Genomic DNA, 21,344 nt, shown 5'->3' with positions numbered 1-21,344 from the left:
TTTATCACCATACTCGAACCCTATAGGGTTTGGCCTGGGTCGGGTTCGGGTAACCCCAACCCATAAACACCCCTAGATCCTAACATCGATCTAATTGGCAACTCCACTCTCATCATTCATTTTCTTCTCCATTCCCAACAGCCCTTTCATCTCCTCTTCAACACGGGCTTCCAAACATACCCTTAATGAGTTCAAACTGCTCGAACGACACCGAGCAGAGCTTGAGCCTTTATATTTCAAAAAGAACTTTAGTATTGTTGCGAATGGGCCTGAATTGGTCAATTCGTATCATATCGGCAAAAAATGAGACAAGCTGAATCTGACTTATTTTTTAAATACTTAAAAAAATAATTTTAATAGTATTTTAATATTTTTCTTGACACATGTCATTTGCAGGTTAAAAAATGCCTAATTAAGCTCAATTTGGTTCAGAATCCGAATCAACCGGTTCCCTGAATCGGTCCGATACAATTCAGATAACATTGCTATTGCTATTGACAGCCCCAAGCTCACGGTGATCTCATTCACATGGATCTTTGATTCGGGATAGAATCGTCTGCGACCCGAACCATATCGGATTTGCCCCGGTAGGACCTGGGTCCAGAGGACGCTATCCGGAAGAGGTGGGAGAGAATCGGGTCCACGTGGGGTGGGACCCGGGACAATCTCTTGGTCATATTTCGGCAAACAGAAAAAGAGCGGAGTGGGGTCCACCAGTACAACCCACCAATAGCAACGCAAGAAAGCGGCTTTCCCCGATATCCCTCCACGAGCTTCCGAATCTTCACACGAATCCAGAAAGAGAAGGAAACCAAACAAAAAGAAAATTAAAGAAAGACCAAATGTGTAGATGGCCACGTCCTCCCTCGCCCCCCGGCGCCAGTTGAAGGTTCCCACCGCCTTCGCCATCGTCACCGCGGAATTCCGACTCCCGGGAATCGGAATTCCTCCGCGTTTCCCTCCTTCAGAACGGCCAGTTGCTGGGAGATATAAATCCTTGCGACTTCGTTCCCTAACACTAATCCTCATCTCTCTCTCTCTCTCTCTGTGTGTGTGATTCGCGCGTGCACTATAGGGTCGTTTCTTCGTTCGTCTTGTCTCTGGAAGGAACCCTAACCCTAAATTGCATTTGTTCCGCTTCTCTTTGCGTTTCTGCGGCCGCGTTTTGATGCTCATTCCTTCACGGGCGCGATTTCTGGTTTGGATTTGCTTTGATTTTGGTTAGTTTTCGCTTCCGGAGGAGCCCGAGCCCTGAATTGCATCATTCGGCTTCTTTCTGCATTTCTGCAGCCGATTTCTGTTCCGCACTCGTTCTCAATTGCGAACCCTGCTTGGGATTTGAGTTCGGTTAGATTTTGTTTCGGTTTTGGTCATCCTGGATTGAGCTTGGGCTGGGCAGTCTGTAATTGCATTCAGAGTTTGCTTTGATTTCGATTTTTTTTTCTTTTTCCTTTAAGTTTGTTAATCCTGGATTGAGTTTGTGTTGTCTCTCGTTTTCTTCCTATAAATCGAGATAGAAAACCTAACCCTAGGTTCAATTGTTCTTGACAGTTCCGGTCCTTTCCTGGAGTTTACCAGTGACTTCTCACCCTACGTGTGATTCTAAATCTGTGTTTTTAGGCGAAATTTTTTATGGTTTGGCACATTCTCTTCCTTTGCCATCGTGAACCTCCCATCCCCGATCCTTAGTTGTTGCCATTAGGCTTTATGTCTATGTTTGCTAGCGAACTTGATGCTAATTCTATAGCCCTCTTTGAAATCAGTGCTACTGAATATCAGGTACTAAATGTTTTTAGAACTGTCTTCTTCTGCCTGGAGTTTTCCCCATTTCTCGTCGGCTTCGCTTCCGTTCGATAGAATTGACCCAAGAGGAGAACGAAAATGTAGAAGTAGAGGAGCCCCTAGGATTGCACCAGTTGGTGTTAGGAGTAACTTGAAATGTCGCAGCCTAAACACGGGTAACTCTAGCATGAATTATGAATGTATCGAGCGAATCTCGGATGCGCAGAAGTATACAATTGTCAAGCGGTTGTCTGATGAATTGGACTTGGTGTCAGATTTCAGTAATTTTCAGGAGGACCCCATAGTAGAGAAGTTAAGGTCCCAACTGGGAGTTATTCGACCGATACCGCCGCCCCCGATCGATCGGAGTGTTGCCGGACTATTCGTATTTTTCTTTTTTGTGGGAGTGATTTTTGACAAGCTATGGGCATCCACAAAGTGGAACAAGTGGACTCGTGATTCTAGGTCAGGTATATGGCCTCAAGTTCCCACTAGTTTTTCGTTGTTTCTGGAGAAGGATCTCCAGCGGAAGGAGTCGGTAGAATGGGTGAATATGGTGCTAGGGAAATTGTGGAAGGTGTACCGAAATGGTATCGAGAACTGGATCACTGGGTTGCTTCAGCCTGTTATTGATGACCTCAATAAGCCTGATTATGTTAAGCGAGTTGAAATCAAGCAGTTTTCTTTGGGTGAGGAGCCATTATCGGTCAGAAACGTTGAGCGCAGGACCTCTCGCCGTGCCAACGACTTACAGTAAGTGCTTCCTAAGATTCTTATGCTTTAACAGAATAATTTTCCAATAAGTATTTTTTTCCTTTTTTCAAGTTGTGTTTGGAGAATAATATTGTTGCATCAAAGTTGGGATTAATATCTTTTTCTCCATTAAAATATGCAAATTATTTTACATTTCTACTTATACATCTGAGCAAGGAAGTTATTTTTCTTCATGCTTTCTAAACTGAGCTGAGACACTGTTGTTTTGGTTTCATTGTTACCATGCGTACTCATTGAGCATAGGAGAAGAGTGGTTATTTGCAAGGGGCATAAAGGATGATACACTCAAGGGATATATGTGAAGATAAGCTAGATAAACTAGCATGATGGAACATTGGTTCATGTATAGAAATCTTGTTTGCTGAGGATTCCAAGCGGATCCCATTATCACCTCTATAACTGTCTGGTGAGGTTCTTATTGTTAGTTCTTGTCCTTTGAATGGAACTCTCGTAGTTGTAGACTGGTAACTGAGGTTCTTATTGCTAGTTCCTGTCCTGAGGATGGAACTCTTGTGACCTTTTCCATGCGCGCCTTTGTCCTGAAAAGAATGGAGTAAGAATTACCTTTTTCCAACCTCTGAACCCTGCTTTTCCATAATTGCCTATGTCCTGAAAAAAAACTGAATAAGGATTACCTTTTTCTAACCTCTGAACCCTGCTTTTCCATAAATGCCTATGTCTTGAAAACAACTGAGTAAGGATTACCTTTTTCTAACCTCATCATGGAACCCCTGTTCAAATGAAGCCCAAAGTCAGATTTGGTTTCTCATTTTAGTCCAGGTAGAGTAATGTTAAGAAAGATGTGATTTAGAATCTTCTAGATGAATATGGATCCTTTCCAGTAAATTATCTGAAGAAAGCAAATGTAGAATACATAGATGGGTGTGCTCTCTTTGTGTTCATATTTAACCTGTTTTTAAAGGAGAGATATATTGATCTATTTCAGTTGGGCATGAGGTCTATTGTACAGGGAGTTGCAGTTTCGTTGTAATTTGTACATACTATGTTACTCCACTTATGCATGTTAGTTTACCCTAACTTTGACCTATTAGATGTATAAGTCTCCTGCAGAAAGAGTTGCAGGTTTGCTATATTTAATATATCCTTTCAATGATATAATTATTTGTTTGGAAAGGGTGATCGACTAAGATGGTTGGATGCCTATGTCTCTCTCTCTCTCCGCACCATTTGTATGACCTTTTAAGGTTTATGGTGGTATCTCTACTGTCAAACTTTCAAGTTTGTTTTTCTCTGAGGATTCTTACCATTATCATTGCATATTTCTTCTTTTATTGGTCTCTATCCATAAGTTGAAAAATTGACTGCGCTCTGCTTACGTCTTGGTGAAACGAATTGAGTTGAATGTTTTATGGTTATGAAGCTTCCTTAGATGATGTGGTCATAGGGATGTTCAGCTCATTCATTGCAAGCTGGTGTTTGGTCAACATTCTAATTTTTCTTTTGCAAACATTGTCATGCTTATCATGATTGGAAGGAAAACCTTTATTCTGGAGTTTATTTTTATTATTATTCTTAAATATTTTGAAGAAGGAGAGGTGATCCCTGAAAACCAAATCAATAAGTTTATTAGAGAGACAAAAGCAAACGATGAGAAGTTATTGTTTTCTCCACTACTTGGTGCTAGTGTTTAGTTGTTTTTTTAAATCTATATTTGATCCCTGTTTAAAATTTGAATTTTTAATTTGAGTGAATTGAGGGTGCATGTTGCTTTGTTTGATTCCTGATACGGTTCATTGTGTTACACAGGTACCAGATTGGCCTTCGTTATACTGGTGGAGCTCGTATGTTGCTAATGCTTTCATTGAAATTTGGTTTCATCCCTATAGTTGTGCCAGTTGGTATTCGAGATTTTGACATTGATGGGGAGCTCTGGGTCAAGCTGAGGTTAATTCCATCAGAACCTTGGGTAGGATCTGTATCATGGGCTTTTGTTTCACTGCCAAAGATCAAATTTGAGCTGGCACCATTTCGTTTGTTTAATCTGATGGGTATGTCCTGTAGCTTCACTCTGAACAAATTTTTGAGATGCATTTCATATCAATGGTCATTTTTTTCGCCAACCATATGCCTTAGGTAATACTAGAGCTATGGTATGTGATTGTTACAACCTGTGTATCCCTTAGTTAAACTGTATCTGAAAATGGAGCTTTCCAGTGAGTGGATCCTGAATTACATGATCAGTAGACTGCAAATTGCCCCATGTTCTGCACTTGTCTTCTCCATCCCAAAAGACTGACATAAATTTTGAAAACCATGATGTTGTTGTGCGTCTAACAAGATCATGTGATTATGATAAAGGTCTCTATGTTGTGAGATTGAGAGGCTATGTCACAGGGATTCGGCTAGCAGGGTGCCGCACCCGCGTCAACGCGACTCGACACGGGTGCGGTCAACCCGACCCTGGGTGCGTTGACCGCACCCAGGGTCATTTTTGTCCATTTTTTTGGATTTTTTTTTTTAAATTTTTTTTTGCCCTATGAAATGGGCTGCGGAATTTTAAAAAATTTCCCGGACCCCCCTTCCTGCAAGGGCAAAAACAATGAATCAGGCTCCACAACTCATCACTTTCATCTTTGGGGACAACCATATAAGATAAAAAAATGGTAAAAAGTAAGTTGGGCATAAATGTCATGGACCTTAACAGCTACCATACATTCATACATATACACTATACATGATATATATATATATATATATATATATATATATATATATATATATATATATATATATATATATATATATATATATATATTTACATTTTTGCCCCTGCCGCACCCCCGCACCCGGGTTTTTTGGAAGTGCCGAATCCCCGCACCCGCGCCCGCACCCATGTGACATAGTTGAGAGGCAAAGATATTTTATGTACGAGGGAAGAAAGTTAGGGAACTGCTTAGACCAGTGTTGTCAGTATCAACCTGAATAGTCTGATACGTATTGTCTTGGCAGAAAATCGAGACACAAATGACCTGAACCGCGGCTAATTTTCAAAAAAATCTGAAAAATGGTCAAAAACAGTTTTTTTATATTTTTAATATTTTTTGACATGTGTCTTTCCCTGGTTAAAAGTTGGGTGATTCAGATCGATTCAGCTCTGAATCGGTATCACCCGATTCACCTGAATCATTTGGAAAATGGTTCATGACCTGAGACGATTCTTACAACATTGACTTAGACCTTCCATTTTCTAAGACAAACTATTTAGACCTTCCATTTTCTAAGACAATGGATTACAAAATAGAGAAGAAAGAAAATAAGATGGAAAAGAGAACCGTGCAATGCCCATCTAATTGATTGGTCAAATCTAGTAGTCACATTGAAACTGGGCATGACAACCAATTCTGTTAATGCAACATGTAAGTTCTAGGTAAATGTAAAACGCATTTTTGGGACTCCACACATACTCTGGTCTTGCCTAAGACTGTTGATTCACAAGATATCCTTTTCTTTGCATCCAAATGGCAAATAGAACCAAAATCAAGAAGGTTGGAAGATCACATGTGGTATGCTGATTCACACTATCATCACTATGTCACATGGATACAGGTGCGAGGACAGGACACGATGCGGATACACTTAGTATGACAGCAGTTCTAAAAAATTAAGACACGGGAACATGGCTGTAAACACACAGATGTGTGTGTGTGTGTTTACTTAACCTAAAAATATCATTTAGAGTGCAAACGCTTGAACAGAAATTCTAAATCAGTTTAATTGAAAATAAAATAATAAAACTATGTTGAAATTGAAATATGGTGCCATTGATGACAGTTTTTCAAAGAACACAAGTGAATATAAAATAGGTAATCAAGATCACAAAAGGAAATTGTCTGGCACCGGCTTGTCTGTGTCCATGAAGTGTCCTCGTGTGTCGTGTCTTGTTGACACGGGATACACATGCTTAGTGAGGTGTCTGTGTAACATAGCAAGAGTAATTGCAGACACCAGGTTGTGGTTTTTGCAAATTGTGGGATGCTGGCCTTTATGTAGATCAACTTTAAACTTTTTCCCCAAGTATATTGTTTCCTTTGCATTATGTTTTGTCTACATTTTATGATTATCTCTGGGAATTTTCTGATGTTCCTTTGGCTGTTTTATTGTATGCATGTAACGGGCAATACATCTGCCAGCTATCCCAGTACTCTCAATGTAAGTACACTTCTTCTCAGTCCATATTTTGTAAATATATTCAGTCTGGACTCTTTTTGTTGATTTATTATTTATTTTTTGTGAAGTTCCATTGTTACCTGCGTAACTGTATTTCTCATGATCTCCATACTTCAGTGAAGTCTTCTTATAACAGACCTTTTTCTTTTTAATTATCTTCTCCTTCATATGTTCATTCTTATGACAGAATTCTCCATTATCATTTTAGTTTCTAAGCTGCAACCTATTTTGTATGCTGCCTGGCGTGTATTTCTTATGCTACTTTCAGCTCTGCAGATTTTATGTATCATATAGTGGCTTATCCGGCTTGATGTTTGGTTAGTTCTCGTGAGATCTTAACGGAAATTTTAAAACTACACACACACGTGCGTCTTCAAGCTCATATTTTTCTGTGTAGCATCACTACACAGTGACAAAAGCTAAAAGACAGCATTTATCGAGATTGTCTCAGGATGCCTCTTTAATTTTCCAGGTTTTTATTTGTGAATAAAAGCTAAAAAGTTTAAATTTCTCTTTGGAAATAAAATAAAAACATAAGAATAAAAAAGAGTGAAAAATTAGATATGATAGCTATCTTTTTTGGATTTTTCTGATAAAATGAGTTTATCAGGATATGTTTTTAGCAATAATTTTGTGATATATTTTCAAAGAGTTATTGCCTGTTCTTGTATAACTCTCATGTATGTGAATGTGAATCCATATTAGCTTTCCTATGCAAACAACTCTTCTGTTTAAGGTTGGTATATTTTCTAGCCTTTCTTGAGAAACAAAACATTTTTTTGTGGGAAAATAAAACATCATGTAGTGGCACCTCGCGATGTTTCTCAAAGGATGCCTTTTTGGTTTTTCAAGGAACTTTTGATGCATTATGTTCAGTTTCAAGGTTACTCAGTTATGGCTTCAAGATGTACTAATTTACTGAATGAGAAATATCTCCTTGTCATTGTCAACTTCTGGCAATGTCATTTTCACTTGTGGTCTCAGCCAGATATGATCCATATAAATGAATTATCCAATAATTCTTTCTATGGGCTATCTTTCAAGGAGAAAGGTTTACATTGGGCGAGCAGGAGAATGGTTTTGTAACGAGTATGTGTCAGATCCTATGTCACAGGGACTCGGCCAACTGGGTGCCGCACCCGCGTCGACGCGACGCGGGTGTAGAACTCGGTGCGGTCAACCTGACCTTGGGTGAGTTGACCGCACCCAGGGTCATTTATGTCCAACTTTTGGACTTTATATATATATATATATATATATATATATATATATATATTTATTTATTTATATTTTTGCCACACCCCCGTACCCAAGTTTTTTGAAAGTGCCGCACCCCCACCCCCGCACCCGCACCCATGTGACAGGTCAGATCCATATTTCAGGCACTGTCCCTCCTTTCTCTTCACTCTTTTAGCACTCCTAAGTCGTGTAGGTGACATTGACGAGAAACTTGAAAATTCCTGCTTCTTGCTAGGTGGGGCTTAGAGGTTTGAAATAAGGTAGAAGGATGCCTAGAACTAGGGGTGGCCAACGGGCCGCCTACCCGACCCGATTCGGGTTGCTCTCGGGCTTCCATTTGAAGACCCCGCTCAAAAAAGTTGGTCCCAGCCTGTGTTGGGCCCTTATGTGGGGTAGTTTAAAAAGTAAAACTTGTAGAAAGTGCGCCTCTACCTCTCACCTTTCTTACAGCCAATCAGCTTATGAGTAAAACTTTTAAGGACTGTGCCCTTTCTTCTCACCTCTTTTATAGCCAATCAGGTTTAAAAGTAAAATTTTTAAAGTACCTCTCTTCCTCGGTTCCTTCCAAGTCCCACCTTTTTTTATAGCGAATCAGCTTATGAGTAAAACTTTAAAAAATGTGCACCTTCTTCCCACCTCTTTTACAACCAATCAGTTTTAAAAGTAAATTTTTTAAAAGCTGTGCCCCTTCCCACCTCTTTTGTAGCCAATGAAAGAAAAGTAAAAAAAAAGTGGTGGCTGTTATAATATGGCAAGAGGGAGGGAGGGAAAGGCACATGCCTCTCTTTTTTTGGGAAGTTAATAGCCCTCTCTCTCTCTCTTGTGAATGTGGAGCTGGGGAGGAGGTTAGAAACTGTCACATGATTGCGGGTGCGGGTGCGGCACTTTCAAAAACCTTGGGTGCGGGGGTGCGGCAAAAAAAACATATTATATAATTTTTAAGTTTTATCAGTTATCAGTTAAAAAAAATATGTTTTAATGAGCCATTCGCAGTTTCACAGTCTGAATTAGTTCATACTTACACATGCATGACTTAATCTTTGAGACAAGCATATGACTACTGGCAGGATTCCGACATTGAAAATATCAGTGCAGGAAGGAGAGCTGTTTCGACTCCCCACCTGAGCCAACACATACCGAACATCCGAAAACCAACATAGTGGCAAGGGAACCAACAACGGCAGAATGCTGCAGTGTGGCCTGCCAAACCGCATGTCCAAGCCCTCTGGCAAGATGCACAAGGAACCTTGCAGTTGAGCCGTTAGCACCGAGTAGGAACACGATTCTGCTGCGGCAAAGGGAAAGCAAACACAGAGACCCCAAAAAGCACAAGCTGTGCGCACGGAGACCCCGACGTTCTAAGAGGGAGAGAGGGAAGACAGAGAGGAGAGAAGGAGAGCAGAGGGAGTCAGAGAGGAGAGGAGGAGAGCAAAGGGAGTCGGAGGCATACCTGGAGCGGTCGACGGCGACGTCGGGGTCGGCAGAGAGTAGAGGGAGTCAGAGAGGAGACAAAGGGAGGATTAGGGCAAAAATTTCCCTAATCCCCTCTGCAGCCCATTTTATTGGACATATTTTTTTTAAATTAAAAAACTGGACCAAAATGACCCTGGGTGTGTTGATCGCACCCAGGGTCGGGTTGACTGCACCAGGTGCCGCACACGCACCCGCGTCGACGTGGGTGCGACACCTGGTTGGCCGAATCCCTGTGACATATGTTAGAGGAGCGGTCGACAGTAACATTGGGGCGCACGAAGAGGGAATGTGCTGAAACCCTACTTCTGTCAAACCTCCCTTCTCTCTCTCTTTCTCTCAACTTGCCTGACCCGGGCTTACCGGGCGGGTCGCGGGCACCAACTAAAAAGCCTAACTCGATAACAATCGGGTCGGGCTTTCAACGGTTTTTCCCACTAATTGGGCCTTTGCGGGCCCATTATCGGGCTGGTCCCACCTGATGGCCACCCCTACCTAGAATTGATCCCCTCACAACTCAGTTATGCATGTGGCTTGGTGTGTGAACAATATTCAATGATATCCAACCTTGACAATGCAAAGAGAAGCCAAGAAGAAGAAGAAAAGAAAAGAAAAGAAAAGGGAGGAGAAGCTCTAGATATCTTTGCATAACTATTATAAAAAATAGGGTTACAACACTATAAAGGAGTTGACCTCCTTAGTCTGACAAGACAAAATTCTTTGACTCTACACCTACTGCCATGTTATAAAAATACCCCTAATAAAGAGACTGGATCAATGACAAAGGGTGGCACTAAATACGATAAGGATACATATTATACATGGCATACTTTAATACTCACCCTCAAGCTTGAGATGTAAATACTATCATACCAAGCTTGTGAAGGAATGTCTGAAAGGTCTTAAAAGAAAGCTCTTGGTGAAAAAATTCACAAGTTGATTTGCCGTCCCAACATATATCAGTGAGATAACTCCTTGATATGCTTTTCGAGCAAAATGACAATCAATTTCAATATGATTGGTCTTTTCATGAGACTTCAGATTTTTCGCTATCTGAATTGCACTCTGATTGTCACAAAACAATGGAGTTCTCTCACTCACTTTGACTCCCATGTCCTCAAGTAGCCATTTCAACCAAACTATCTCAATCGTACCTTGAGCCATGGCCCTATACTCGGCTTCTGTGGTAGAAAGAATACACAGAAGCTCTTTGTTGCTTCTTACTTTTTCATGATACCAATGACTCCCAAAAATACACAGAATTCAATCATATTTAAATTTAGTAATTTGTCCCACAAAAATCAAGTTCATGGCAAGAGAATAAAGCAAATAAACTTAAGGAATATTCAAGCTTTTAGCAAAATAGAGATGGAAGAAACAATTTCAACTTTAAAAATAGTCATGAAGGATCCACCTGCAGTGCAAAATGCACCACAAGGTTTGTAGTTGGTTAAAATATACTCATCAACTGTCATATGACATGAAACTTCAAAGTCTATTAGCCAACCTGAACTCATACCAGAAATACCTACTAGAGCACTACCAAAGGTACCAGGAGGAGAGGGACTAAGGGTGTCAATGGGTCGGGTTTGTTTTGGACCTAGGTGGAACCAGACTTGAACCAGATTTTTGGGTATGGTATCGGGTCCAGACTTGGGTCTAATCGGGTCTACTATAAGAGAAACCATACCCGGACCCGATAAGAACTACATGAACCAGACCCGGATCATACCTGATAAAATAATAAATTTTTTTATCATTTTTACATTGAAAAATTGCAGGTCTTAATTGGAACTCGGGTCAGAGCTGGGTCTGCTATAAAATTTCACAAACTATAACTGGGTCCATGTATTAATAGGACCTTCGGGTCTGGACCTGAGTTTTAATTGGGTTTTCTTATTTGTCACCATACCCGGACCCTATAGGGTTTGGCCCAGGTTGAGTCCGGGTAAACCAGTTCCGTTGACACCCTTAAAAGGGAGAAACAAAGGTGGAAGTTTCGGCAAGTTACTGAAGTTGTAGTTGCAATTGATCAAGCCTAGAGTAAACTGAGGCTTGAGCATCTGAATTAGATGAAGTCATAACCAGAGTTACCAGTCGAGGAAGCGGGAGCGAGAAGCGATATGGGAAGCGGGAGCGGGAAGCGAGGCACTTTCAAAAATTTAGGAAGCGGGGAAGCGTGGGACTACTTAGAAGAAAATTTCGAACCGTCTCGGAAGCGACCTAGGAAGCGAACCGGAAGCGAGGGGGAGGCGAAAAAATGGAAAAAATGGGGAAGCGAGGGGGAAGCGTGGGGGAAGCACGCTTCCCATAAATGGGAAGCACGCTTCCCATAAATGGGAAGCACGTTTCCCATAAAAGGGAAACACACTTCCCATAAAAGGGAAGCACGCTTCCCAAAAAAGGGGGACGCTTCTCCTCACGCTTCGGAAGCGCGTCGTTTCACGCTTCCGAAGCGCGCTTCCCCTTTTACCTAGGCGCTTCCGGTAACTCTGGTCATAACAATGTAACCACCCTCTTCATTCTTCACACAACTCTTCACTTCACTTGATGCACTTGTAGTAGAGGTACCCACCCCCAACCAGAGTTGCCAGGCGAGGGAGCATGAGCCTCCCAATAATGAGAAGCATGCTTCCCCATAAATGAGAAACGCGCCTTCCATTTAAAATGGTCGCTTCCCCGCTCGTTTCAGAAGCGACGCATTTCACGCTTCCGAAATATGTTTCTGGGAAGCGCACTTCCCCGAGTCATATAACGTTTTTGGCTATGTCACATGGGTGCAGGTGCGGGGGTGCGGCACTTTCAAAAAACTTGGGTGCGGGGGTGCGGCAAAAAAAAATATATATATATATGTATGTATAAAGTCCAAAAGTTGGACATAAATGACCTTGGGTGTGGTCAACACACCCAGGGTTAGGTTGACCGCACCGGGTGCCGCACCCACATGTGCATCTGCGTTGCGTCGCGTCGAAGCGGGTGCGGCACCCAGATGGCCAAGTCCCTGTGACATAGGTTTCCGGTAACCCTGCTCCCAACTACCCTCATGTTCTTCCTTTACAAAACTGGGCAGGCCTTTTTCATATGACCTAACTCCTTACAATAGTGGCATCGTACTCCACTCATATCACTCTTGGGTGCTCCTAATTTGGCCCCACCAAAACCACTCAACTTCCTTGTGGCTGCCATCACAGAATCCCCAAAGGAGCTCACCCCAAGAGTCTTCATCTTTGTTTCTTCTGCAATAGGTTCAGATAGAGCTTGGGCCACAAATGAAAGGAATGTCCTATGAATCATGGCACTCCTAGCACCATCAAACTCACAACATAGGGTCATAAGAAACTCTGTCACTCGAGCATTCTCTCTATTCCGGCCATTAATCTCTTCACATGCTAGACAATTTTTACATTTATCACACTTATCACATTTCTTGGGATTCTCCATCAGAGCAAGCGCATGCCAGATTTGTTAATAGAACTCTTGAATGGACTTGCTCCCTTGCCTCATTCCCCTGAGCTCCTGCATCAACTGATACTGTCTAGCCCAGTTTTCTTGTTTGTAAACCTGTCTCAAATGCCCCCTACATTTCCTTTGCCTCTTGGTACTTAGAGTTATTTACTGCTATTCTTTGCTCCACTGATCCTATAATCCATGCCTTGATTCTGACATTGTTTTTCTTCCACTCACTCAAAAGCTTGTCATGATCTTTATTTTCCTTCTTGTGCTTACTGATGGTTCCAACCAAATAACCACTTGTCCTTTTCCTTCCACAACAGCCATCATAAAATCTGACAAAATTATAGTTGGTTCCATCCAACTTGGTTGGTATAATTTGAACCAATTCTTCCTTCTCCATACTTCACCACAACCCCACAGCCACAATCTCCAAAGAACTGCTGCACAATACCACAAACTACGCACAAGAGCAATATCACAAACACACTGCAAACCAAAGGAATCTCGCCTAACCGTAGTCAAGCATATCAAAACCAGCATGAGAAGATTTCACAATAAGCACTACTTTCAAAGCTCAGCAGTCACAGCACACGACCCAACAATAGGACTGCTATCAAAGTCTCAATGCCTAATGCTCCAAAGATCATAGTTTCTTTGATTAGATTGTTTTTCTAATACATGGTTGAATGTTGAATCATCTTATTCAATGAAAAGAAAGGTGTCTTTGTCCGATTAATTATGTATTTTAGTGCTAATAGCAATGCTAGCTTTGTTTCAATAGTTTGGTTGCTTGTTAAATTGATTCTGAATTATTCATTCTGAATTTCAATTGGCTTCTGTTGATCTAGGTTCCTGACAAAACTTCTAACAGAAGATTTGCCTCGACTGTTCGTCCGGCCAAAGAAGATTGTCCTTGATTTTGAGAAGGGAAAAGCAGTTGGTCTTGTTCTAGGGGATTTCAAAACTGGTGAAATACATGATGGAAACAAAGACTTTGTTGGAGAACTGTCAGTTACATTAGTTGATGCTCAAAAACTTCCATATATTCCAATAGGTATGTGTGATTCTCTTTGTGCATTTTGTTCTCTGGTGTAGCCCTTACACTGGGTTTCTTAAAGTGTTTTTCTCATCTCCAATTTGGAATAAATTGTACTGCCTTTTAGTGATTATGTTGTTTGATTATCTAATTCTGAAATCAAATTAATTAGTATCAGTAAATTGTCAGGGAAAACAGATCCACATGTTGTTCTGACACTGGGAGATCAAGTGATTCATAGTAAAAAGAATAGTCAAACCACTGTAATCGGGCTTCCAGGTGCTCCAATCTGGAATCAGGTGCATACTTTCTTCATCCTACTTGTCTTTTGCTTGGGCATATTTTCTTCATGATCCTACGTGAAGTTACATTTTTGTTGCTTTCTAGCTTTAGGTTCTTCACATCAGCTAAATTTTATTTTTTCTATGCTTGGTGGCAGGATTTCCATATGCTTGTTGTTGACCCAAGTAAACAGAGACTGTGTATCAAAGTGAAAGATTCATTTGGCTTGATGGATTTCACTGTTGGCACAGGGGAGGTAAATCAACTGATTCATGCTCAAGAAACTATGCAATTGGAATTTGTTAGACAATCTATCTCAGTTCCTGAAGAATGAAATCGTTGTCTTTGATTACTGATGGCTTTACAAAAGTGTATTTCTTCCTCTTGAATTCGAGATTATATCATATATCATGCTAGTAGAAGTGAGTTCTTTCCATGCTTGCACTCTTCAGGTTTTGAAAACCTTGGGTTGCAAGGATTCAAATTCTGTGTGTTCATGCCAAAATATTTCTTACAGAATTTTCATGTCCTCAAATTCGGCTCACCATGCATCCAACACTTGGAAGCAGTAGGAGTTTGCTAGTAACTGGCTGTATTGAAAAAAAATGTCTTACACATTTTTATAGTTTATGACAATTTCACATGGCATCACCTGTTGAACTCTTTAAAGTAGAAAATACTGCTAAAATTCTTCATTCTGGCAAAATTCCACGGGAGGCTTGTTTCCCATTCAATAAAAGCACACTATGGTTCATCTGTAGGTTTAGGACAAAGGAGGAAGATTGATTAACATATTACCACCTTGTATCTTACTTAGAGAATGGATCCCTTTGAACTGAATGCGGCAACTATAGTTCCACAATCCAATGTGCACTATGGAAACAGATATTTAAATTACAATGTGAATGCTCTTATAGTTTCTGCTTGAGATTGTCAAGTCATGCCTATTCACATCTATATTTGGATACCAAAGTGATTGTTATGATTGACTCTTCAGAGAACCATGTATGCATTAACTGGAAGCCTGCTTCAAGATGTGGGCCAATTGTAGAGACATCTCTGAGAAAATTTTATGATTGGTTATTTCATTATCTTTATGCTTCCTTGTGTCAATTCTGTGCATTGCATGTTTACTATTTTCTAGCACACCTAGTCTCATTCCATTTTGTGATATCCTTTGTCAGTAAGCAGCCAGTCTTTCTTTTGTCCTCGTGTTGACTGCAACTGATTTTAATAAATAAATACTGACTGTTACCACCAAATCCACTATATATCTGATATTTTTCTTGTATATCAATTTCCAGAAATACAAAGTGTGCTCAAGATGCAATAGTCATGTGGAAAGCATAGTGCTTAATTGCTAAAACATGGGCAGCTTCGACTGTCATATACATCTGAAAGTTAAATATGACCATTTATGCTAAAAGCCCATGAATTATTGCTAATGGGGCATACACTGTCCTTCCTATCCTGGTCTAGTTCTTTGTCATTGGATATGATTCGAGACCTTAGTGTAAAGACTATGCTATAGAAACTAGATTTCATAGACTGAAATTTGATAAATTTTTTTGTATCTAGTCTTTGATGGTTGCAAGGCTTGTTTTAGTTATTTTCAGCTTTCATATTAACTGTAGGGTGACATCTTTTCAGGTTGATCTCTTCTCTCTTGAAGACACAGTCCCTACAGATAGAATTATCTCCTTGAGACGTGGTTGGGGAATTTTCACTAAAGGGTCATCTGGAGAGATATTAGTTCGCCTGACATATAAGGCATATGTGGAGGATGAAGAGGATGATAGCATAGTTGTTGAACAACTGGATAGTGACATGTCTGACGATGAAACTTCATATTATGAAGAAGCTGAAGGCTTCTATGAACCAAGAGAAGGAAATTCGTCCAATGGAACAGAAAAGGAAACTTTTATGAATGTTTTATCTGCTTTGATCGTGAGTGAAGAATTTCAGGGAATAGTGGCATCTGAAACTGGAAACACAAGATCATCTGAGGAAGCTGTTAAGCCAGATCCAAACATGCAAAGATCATCTGGTCCTAACCTTGCAATGACTCTCACTGACCCTGAAAGCAGACCCAAAGGCTCTGGAGGTATTAGTTGAGCTTATGGTATCTCTCTTTAGTTATAACGGTGCTATTTTTGGATTGTATGTCTTGAATTCAAATATCTAGATGTGGGAATACTCTATTGGCACTAGGATACTCAAAAGTTCAGTGGCCTTCTACCTGATGTCGTAAGTCTTATTTCCAAGTTCTTCTCGGCAAGGGAAAGACTTATAAGATTTTAAGAAATTGGGAGAACACAGGGAAGATCTCAGTATACCTAGGATATAGCAAAATCGAAGTATTTAGAAATTATTGAAATTTATGATAAAATCATGATAAATTAGAGCTAAAATTTCAATATCTTCCTATATCATTGGGGTTTTTTCACGGCCTGTGAATTTCTTGCGACGTCATGAGAAATTCAGGATATCTTTTTCCTTGTTAGATAACTCCCCCCATGTGAAGCGTTGCTTCTCTTGGTAAATGTTTATTTTGAATTTTCTGTATAGGTTTTGCATATAGCTGTTGTTGCTGGCAGTGCGGTGCTGTCATTTGGTCATTATGTGGGTTTTATTGCTTGCTAAGTGCTTTGTCAAAGACTGAAACTATATTTTCTCTTCTATTTTTAATGTTGAATTGCAAATCAACTGATTCAGTTTTGACATATTTTCCGTATTATTTTTGCTTGTTTCTTCTGGTTGCTACTTCAACTATCATGTTCCTTTTTCTTTTATTCTTTCCTTCGTCCATCTTTTCCATTTGGTAATTTATCATTTTGATTTCATTTTTTATGCTGTCCTTATCTGTAACATCTTTCTTGATCTTTGGTAAATCTATTGTACCATGTGCCTTTAACAGGTTCAGTAATATTTTGGCTTGCCTTAGTCACAAGTATCACATTCTTGATTTCCCTCAATGTGGATGGCTCAAACCTCTTCAGTCCTTGATCTTGGAGCTGCTGGAACTTTGCTAAGAACCGCAATGTGGTGATTCATAGCCTGAGGTACAAGACTTCTTTCAACCCTAACCACCCCCACCCGCTCTTCCCTTTCTTTTGGATTATATGATCTGTTCACATCTCTGGGAATGCGCTAAGAGCATTGCTGATTTTTTTCCAGCATCACTAAATCTTGTTAGTCCTGATTCCACTCTAGTTCTGAATTCTGATATGCCTGGAATGCTTTTCAACAAATTGACTTGAGTTACTAGTGGCTAGGGCTGTCAATGGGCCAGGGAACTAATTGTTGGATTCAGGGTTTGTCAGGTCACGAAAATGAAATCCCAAACCTGGATCCGTATAATTTAAGGAGCTTATTTTTCACTAAAAGTACACATAAAGACTTGGATCAAAGCCAGGTCAGGTCAGATGTCTGAAAATTCATAACCCAAACCCGACCTGCATATTACTCAGGATGAGTTTGGTTTGACCAACATGATATTTGGGTGGGCATGCTTTTATGACTATACCCGGGTATTCCGGTTCACGTCAGGTCTGGTACCGGATACAAATCTGACCCATTGAAAGCCCTACTAGTGGCCTTGGCCCAGGTTGCTAGGTTTTGACATACATTGTTTTGTTGAGGAAAAGTAATTGTTTTTTACATCCATTCTTCAACTGCAACGCTGCTATGATATTCTTATTGCTAGTTCAAGGTACTACAAGACGTTCTAACAGTTTAAAATTTTGAGCTGGAAAGGTCCAAAGGCTTTCTTAGATATTTAGTGTCGTTTTGGATGGTTCACATGATTTTTGAACTAATATTCTCATTTTTAAACTGTAGTGCCTTCGTGTTGAATTCGTGGTTTCATAATTTTTCAGATGGCTTGGTGGTACTATTGCTAGAAGAATCACACTACCATTTCTCCAACATTATTTGGATGCTAATTGTAGAGGATAATTTTCCCGGCGGAAGTTGTCAATTAAATGTGAGCTTTGTTCCCCTGTAACTATATTGTCCATATGTAACGTTGTATAGATATTCTGAGTTTTTCCAGTAATCTGTCTTGTGTATGTAAGAGAGAGAGAGAGAGAGAGAGAGAGAGAGAGAGAGAGAGAGAGAGAGAGAGAGAGAGAGAGAGAGAGGTCTCAGTATGTGATGCTTCCTCTCCTTAACCTGATGAAAGAGGCCAAACGCTGCATTTCTCAGTTTGGTTCAAACTATGGAGACCCGTATGAGAAATGTTTGGGCATGGGACCACACTTTTTAAATCCCAGGGTTTCGGATATGGGTCCTTAATAGAAAATCTTGGGTTTGGCTCAAGTTATGGAGACCTAGTAAAACCTGATAGGGTATGAGGCCGCATTTCAAACCTGTCAGGGTTTGTTTTCGGATACAAGGATAGCACAAGGCCTTTGACTTTGTTATCTGTCATTAATCAAAGATGGCCAGATTTTAGGACTGAAATGTGAGAACTAGAAACATGGGCATTTTAAGCACTTTTTTTGCAAATCCAACCATATGAATGTGCTTGTCCTGGTGAATTTGCAAGAAATCAGTCATTGGATCATGTATTTTCGATGAAAAATGTGATTTTTGAACGCTTGAATATTTATGAAGATTATGAGCCATTGATTTTAAAGCCTTAAAAAATTCTTGATTATGCATCAAAATCGGTACAGTTACATTCAAGAGAAAATAAATTAAATCATTGAAAATCGTGGTTCACACATCAGTTCTCATATTTGAGGGACTTGTGTCAAGTATCTGAAATATATATATATATATATATATATATATATATATATATATATATATATATATATATATATATATATATATATATATATATATATATATATATATATATATATATATATTCAATCTAGGCGTGTAAAATTACGTTTACTTAAAAAGAGGACTAGTGGGGTTCAGTCCTCCATCTCTTGTTAAAAAAAAAAACAGAGGCATCCATTATGCGGACATTTTTTTGTTGTTGTAGTGTTAATTTGAACGAGGCCGGCCAACTTTGATCCAAACAAAGGGTTTGGGAATGATGACAGATTCTTGGATTGATTTGGTTTCTTTTATATCTGAACCAAACAATGATCAAACGTGAGCCCAAAAGGACTCCCCTCATGTGGTAGTGGCGACTTGTGTAGGTCACCAAATTGACGGGACATCACAAGTTAACGATGGCTTACCTGGCCACAAGGGCTCCACTCATCAGGTTGGAGGGGTTTGTGTTTGACTTTTTAGATAGGACCCGGTTTGACACAGGGCACACCAAGAGATGCGTAAGAGTGGGAGGGATGGGCTTATAACCCAAATTCAATATGGGAATGTGAAACGTTTACATGCATGAATGCCATGCATGTAAACCCCACTCTTCTTCTGCTATATAAGGAGATCTATAGTAGCTTGATGAGGACTACCAAGGTGATCTCTCTCTGAGTTCAAGGGACCTGCTCACCATTTGACCATGACAACATGGGCTCATCGAGGACATCGATTGGCTGAAGAGAACAACGACCACCCACGTCCATCCAAGCTTCAATTGGATCGACCATGGCGGCTTTCGATAAGTTGTATTCTCCATGATTTTTTGCCTATATTGGGTTATGGGCCCACCCCAAGCTACCGCTGCGCATGTGGGTGCATCAACGATCTAACCGTGCTCACTAGATTCAATGATGCTGTCTTATGCCATCTGTTGAAGATGTCGTGATGGCTCTATCAAGGCCGATAGAAGTCATTGTCGATGAGTGTAGGTGCCAACAAACTGGGTGGCCATTTTTTCAGGTTAAGGAGTTTTCCTCACTCCCCCACCACCTAAGTTGGGTGTAGGGTCATTGGGTTGCTGTCCAGGCCCTGTCACCATTGGTGTTTGATGGCTGCCAGAGTCATCAAGGCCGGCCGCTGAAGACCGTGGCTATAAAAAGCCACATATGATTTCAGCTGGCCCTCTGGCTAGCTGTCATCGTCGGAATAGGCCATCGGTGGTGATTGTTGGCAGCGGATGAAAGTGGGTGGCAGAGGGGGGCAAAACCCTAAAAAAAAGGTTACGTTACCAGGGGTGGTGTTAGGTTTCCACTGTAGCACTGTAACTACAGTGGAACTTGACCTGGGTGGGACCTGATCTAGAAACTGGAACCAATTAAAATGGTTTCAGGGTGGATCGAGTATGCTCTTGATCCGAAGGGACCCGATCCAAGAAGTTTCGAGTCTTGGACTGGGTCTGACCTTGATTCGGTTCAGGATCTCGATCCGTCCTGGGATCTGGTTGGACTGAGTCTGGATTTGGACTAGGTCTGGATTGTAGGATTCGACTCGGGATTCGTTTGGATCGGGTTTGGATCTGAACTGGGTTTGGGTCATGTGATTCAACTCGAGATCCGTTTAGACTGGGTCTGAATACGAACCAGGTTGGATCAAGTTCAAAACTGGATCCATGCACAATCTACCCATTTTAAGGAGCAAAACCAGTTTGGTGATAGATATAATGCATTTTGAGACCGGTTCAGAGCCTTTTTTGACTGGTTTCGAAAGTTTTTTTGCCAGTTCCTGCAAGATGAGACCCTATTTTCTTATATTTGAGAAAAAATAAGGGTATTCTTATTTGGTTTGGGGGTTTAGAAGCTTTTGTGTTTGTTTTCAACCAGTTCAACTATTTTAGGACCGGTTCAGGGTCTTTTTTGACTGATTTGAGGCCAATTTAGACCAGTTCATGGTATTTTATGATCAATTTCAACACTAGGACCCCAAGTATTACCTGTAACAACATGTCTTTATCATTTTAATCATGCATTTATGTATAATTTTATCATGGATGCATGTCTTTTGCATGCATTTGATGTTGCTTTGTGTTTTTCATGATATTTAAGCATGAATTATGACTAAATTCATGATATATGTGATGTGTTTCATCAAAATTTTATTTATGCATATGATATGGAGCATGCATTTATATTTTTGATGTTATTATACATAGTTTGTCATGAATATACATACATTATCATGATTGCATAAGCATGCTTTGTAATATGAATATGTTTGTGGTAATAGATCTTAATCAACTCACTCTTGTAATCACCAAAGTGATATGAGTTGTGTTGATTGAACG

At 40.3% G+C, this 21,344-nt stretch overlaps 1 protein-coding gene across 2 annotated transcripts; it reads left to right on the top strand.

The window, feature by feature from the left end:
- Positions 1-1,651: 1,651 nt before the first annotated feature.
- On the top strand, positions 1,652-18,283 carry LOC149832478 (synaptotagmin-5-like). Of its 2 annotated transcripts, none has more exons than XM_090012471.1 (9): positions 1,652-2,535; positions 4,324-4,565; positions 6,708-6,726; positions 13,755-13,960; positions 14,132-14,241; positions 14,382-14,480; positions 15,875-16,328; positions 17,142-17,286; positions 18,103-18,283. In XM_090012471.1, the coding sequence occupies exons 1-8, from the start codon at positions 1,787-1,789 to the stop codon at positions 17,228-17,230; spliced, it is 1,968 nt and encodes a 655-aa protein (XP_089868597.1). In that variant the 5' UTR covers positions 1,652-1,786; the 3' UTR covers positions 17,231-17,286; positions 18,103-18,283. The 2 variants fall into 2 exon arrangements, with proteins under 2 accessions (XP_089868597.1, XP_089868596.1); XM_090012470.1 differs by having other exon boundaries at positions 18,065-18,283.
- Positions 18,284-21,344: the final 3,061 nt, after the last annotated feature.

This window comes from Nuphar pumila, chromosome 7, assembly GCF_984573655.1.
Source record: "Nuphar pumila chromosome 7, dmNupPumi1.hap1.1, whole genome shotgun sequence".
Taxonomy (NCBI): domain Eukaryota; kingdom Viridiplantae; phylum Streptophyta; class Magnoliopsida; order Nymphaeales; family Nymphaeaceae; genus Nuphar; species Nuphar pumila.
This window is presented reverse-complemented; position numbering and strand designations above follow the sequence as displayed.